Raw genomic sequence first — 4,292 nt, 5'->3', positions numbered from 1 at the left:
AGCTACCAAAACTAAGTGAAGGTATGAAGATACCTTCAGTTTTCTACACTCCCGCCAAAGAGATTCAATTTCCAGCAATAAAATTGGAAATTGAAGTGATCAAGATTTCTACTCAACGCAAATACCGGGATAGGTATTTTAACCCGTTAACCGCAGCGACCTCTAAGAAGAAATGAACACTTCACCCGTGTTATCTAATCCCAGTTAACATTACTTAATACTATTAACTTACATACTAGAGACTTCAGGTACAGCTGCCTTCCCAGCCAACATGAACATGGCTTACGAACTAAAGGGCTGGGACTGGAGTTCCCTCAGTCAACTCATAACACAGTATAGTTAGATTAAATTTCGTTCGATTAGATCCTTAATTTTTCCGCGGCCTCGCTGCGCTGCAAGCCGGCGCGGTCTATTTGCCTCGGTTTCCATCACTATAGGTTGGTTTGGAGGCACCGGGGAGCGAGTCTCTGTGGTGGGCGACGCGGTAAGCAACGGGATTAGAGAGGTTACGTGTCGGCGCACGGTGCCGCCGTTACCTTTGAGTACACTAACCTCCGTGACCTCGCCCAGATGATTGAGGGTAACTTCGGTGACTCGCCCCATCGCGTAGTTGTAACGTTTTTGGTTGGGTTCTTTAAGCAGGACCAAGTCATTTACTCCGAGGACCTTGTGTTTCACAGGGCGGAATCCGTCCTTTTTTGACGTGGCTTGCGTAATAAGGCTGGGGATAAATTGCGAGTTATATTTATCAACGAGTTTTCGTCTCACGGCATTCAGTTTGGCAAAGTTCTCGCGCACTAGGTCGGCTGCCTCCATTGACGGGACCCACTCTGGATCGTCGGGGGCCTCGCTGACGTGCGGTAAAACTAAGGGAGAATGCAGCACGTATCCCCTCAGAAGTGCTTCTGGTGTAATGGGACTGGGCAAGCTAATGCTCGAGTCTCTGAGTGTCTCTTTAAATGCTACTGGCCTTTTATTGACCAGACATGTAATTTGTGCTACAGCCAGATCGAAGTCTGGCAAGTCAAGCACGTTGTTACCGATGGAACCGAATAGGAGACGTTTTATTAACTTGACGCAAGACTCTACCAGCGAGCCCAGAGCGCTGCAACCTCTCGGATACTGTTGGAAAGATGTAATTTTAATGTCGCTGGCTTCGCAGTAGGCTTCTACTTCAGGGTCCTGAAGGACCTTCGAAATTATTTTAGACCCTGCGATTAGCTGCGACCCGGAATCTGATAGCACTAGATGAGGCAGGCCAAACTCAAACACGTGCTTCTGGAACGCCCTCAGGAACTCTTTAACGGATAGGTCAAGCGATAATTTTAGATTGATGGCGCGGCTCCAGAGACACGTTATGCACAGTATCCATACTTTGACTTTAGTCCCTGCCGAGCGCACATAGAACGGACCGATGTGGTCGATAAAGCAATGGCGGAAAGGCACAGCCGGAGGATCGACTCTAAAGTCTCTGTATGAAGACTGATTAAGCTTTATGCTTCGCTCATTGGATCTACGACACGTGACGCATTTTCGTAGTATCTTTTTGGCTACGGAAAACACGCTAGGGATGAAATATTGTCTTCGTAGCTCCGTCAGCGTGGAATAGATGCCGGCATGATTCATTCTAGTATGCACGTCGTTCACTATCAATTCCGTGAGCTTGCTGTTTTTGGCTAGCAAGATCGGCCGACCGTACGTGGAATGTTTGCTCCAACGTTCGAATTTACTGTTCACTCTTAACAACCCGCTAGAATCTAAATTCAAGTTTAGCTGGAGTACTAATGCAGGAGTATCTTTCTTAGTTCTAGCGTTCGATTGCAAATAATGATAACAATCGGGAAAGTGTTTTCGCTGATCCGCGATGACAATTCGACGGCAGGCCTCCCCGAATGCATTGTGACCCGGAAGTACCAAGCTCGATGTACTTTCGTCCGTAGCGGTTTTTTTGTTCAATTTTTTGTTTCTCAGGTTTCTTACGAATTTCAAGACAATGCGATAAACGCGTGCCAAACGATAGAAGCTTGAGTATCTTTCCAAGGGAATTAGTTGTTCATCGCTCGCAAGGCATCGGATTTGCGCGCTCATGTGCTCGGTTGACCTAAACCCACGAGCCTCTTGGGCTTTGTGGGCGTACATTCAGTGAATGTAGCACATGCGTGCATTCAGTGAATGTAACACATGCGTGCATTCAGTGAATGTAACACATGCGTGCATTCAGTGAATGCAACACATGCGTATATTCAATGAATGTAACACATGCGTGCATTCAGTGAATGTAGCACATGCGTACATTCAGTGAATGTAACACATGCGTATATTCAGTGAATGTAACACATGCGTATATTCAATGAATGTAACACATGCGTGCATTCAGTGAATGTAGCAAATGCGTACATTCAATGAATGTAACACATGCGTGCATTCAGTGAATGTAGCACATGCATACATTCAGTGAATGTAGCACATGCGTACATTCAGTGAATGTAGCACATGCGTGCATTCAGTGAATGTAGCACATGCGTACATTCAGTGAATGTATTTTAAAGTTGTCGTACGTGGCGGCAACCATCAGTGCAAGTCATTTTGCGCTCACTAGAACGTCTCCTTTTTAAGAAGTAGACGCGTGACAATATTGCTCCAGATCTCAAAATTTTGAAGTGATTTCATTTTTCACTTTAGGAATTAAAACTTTCTATGACATTTTACAACACAGAAATTTCCACAAATTTATCGTGAAATTTAAATCGTTGATTATATTCTTACGGATAAATTAATTCCAACATGCAAATACGATTACTGCTGTGAGAAGAATTTATCAGTAAATTTTTATGCTCTCGCCAAAGGAATACACAAAAATAATTGACTCTAAATTCTTTAAACTTTTTTTTGCAAATGTTTTTTTTAAAGGTACTTGCTGTCGATACCGTTTCAATTAATGATGTTATTATTAACATTTATACCGATGCAATCGCTGCTTAATGATTAATTCGAAAGAGCTCTCTAAGCAGTCGATGCTAATCAGGCCACAAACCAATAAGCTTTGGGCTTTGCTTCTCATCAGCAAACCCATTAATAAATTCCCTGCCGTAACCGATACATGGCATAGGAATTACAAAACACGTTATAAGTTTAACCGGTCAGAATAAACAGAGCTTCTGAATATTGATGACTGATGGACTCCATAATGAAGCATATAGCACGCCTCGCTTGTGCTGGCTCTACAGTATGATGTGCTGGTATGATGCTGCTGCTACAGTATGATGAGCTGGTATGATGCTGCTGCTACAGTATGATGTGCTGGTATGATGCTGCTGCTACAGTATGATGTTCTGGTATGATGCTGCTACAGTATGATGTGCTGGTATGATGCTGCTGCTACAGTATGAGGTGCTATGTGAGGTGAGGTGCTATGTGAGGTGAGGAGATAGGACGCTTAAAATGATCGTTATTTATTGATTGTCATACGCGACTAAAAATTATTGATTGCCTTAAGGGGAGCGTCTAGGGTAAAATTTATCTCGGCTATTCACAGACGTACCACTCTGAAACTTGGTACACATATGTAAAACAGAATTCTAAGACATTTTTGTTCGTGTGAATTTTTCGAAAAAAATGAAAGAAAACGTGATATTCTTAGAAAACGGCCAAAAAAGAGGGTACTGTAGAATTCTATCTCCTCCTAGGATTTTCAAGCTACAACATCGAGACACATATCATTCAATGCGTAAAGACCATATCTACAAACGTCACTTAGCGGTTTTTTGGATTTATCATTTTTGTGGGTGTGGGAGCATTTTTTCTGGTATTTTTCGAAATTTTTAGATTTTACCCCCGCCCTCCCCCACTTTTTGCAAAATAAAATCCGAACTATAACGAAATTGGAAAAACGACAAAGTGACGTTTGTAGATCTTTCATTTTCTAATCGGATGGTATATGTCTCATTGTTGTAGCTTTAAAACTCTAGGAGGAGATAGGTTTGCAGTTACAATAAGTTAACTTTTCGGTAGAGCCCGTCAAAGTCCCGCGCGCATCGGAATAGGCACTCAATGTAGCAAGGATACAAAACTAAACGTTACTGGAGCTTGATTCCAGTCAAGGATGGTGGGAGCGACTGCATGCACACCTCCTCATACGACGCCAGGCGGATAACTAAGGTGCACTTCAAGCAGACACTCTATTTAAAGTGCTCGCAGCGAATTTCCTCCCATTCTATTTGTTAAAGAACTACCCCAGCCCCCTCCCTTTCATGATCTGTTGTGAACGCATAAATCAACGTACAGAGATGGTT

The 4,292-nt window shown here is 43.0% G+C and overlaps 1 protein-coding gene across 1 annotated transcript; it reads right to left on the bottom strand.

Moving 5' to 3' along the window:
- Positions 1-339: 339 nt before the first annotated feature.
- On the bottom strand, positions 340-1,626 carry LOC108681191. Its single transcript, XM_018170196.1, has one exon. The coding sequence runs from the start codon at positions 1,624-1,626 to the stop codon at positions 340-342; it is 1,287 nt and encodes a 428-aa protein (XP_018025685.1).
- Between the last annotated feature and the right edge of the window lie 2,666 nt (positions 1,627-4,292).

The sequence above is a fragment of the Hyalella azteca genome, unplaced genomic scaffold (assembly GCF_000764305.2).
Source record: "Hyalella azteca isolate HAZT.00-mixed unplaced genomic scaffold, Hazt_2.0.2 contig6969, whole genome shotgun sequence".
Taxonomy (NCBI): domain Eukaryota; kingdom Metazoa; phylum Arthropoda; class Malacostraca; order Amphipoda; family Hyalellidae; genus Hyalella; species Hyalella azteca.
This window is presented reverse-complemented; position numbering and strand designations above follow the sequence as displayed.

Bases quoted from the DNA above. Each gene is read 5' to 3' on its own strand.
- LOC108681191 (XM_018170196.1), bottom strand. From the start codon at position 1,626: ATGAATCATGCCGGCATCTATTCCACGCTGACGGAGCTACGAAGACAA.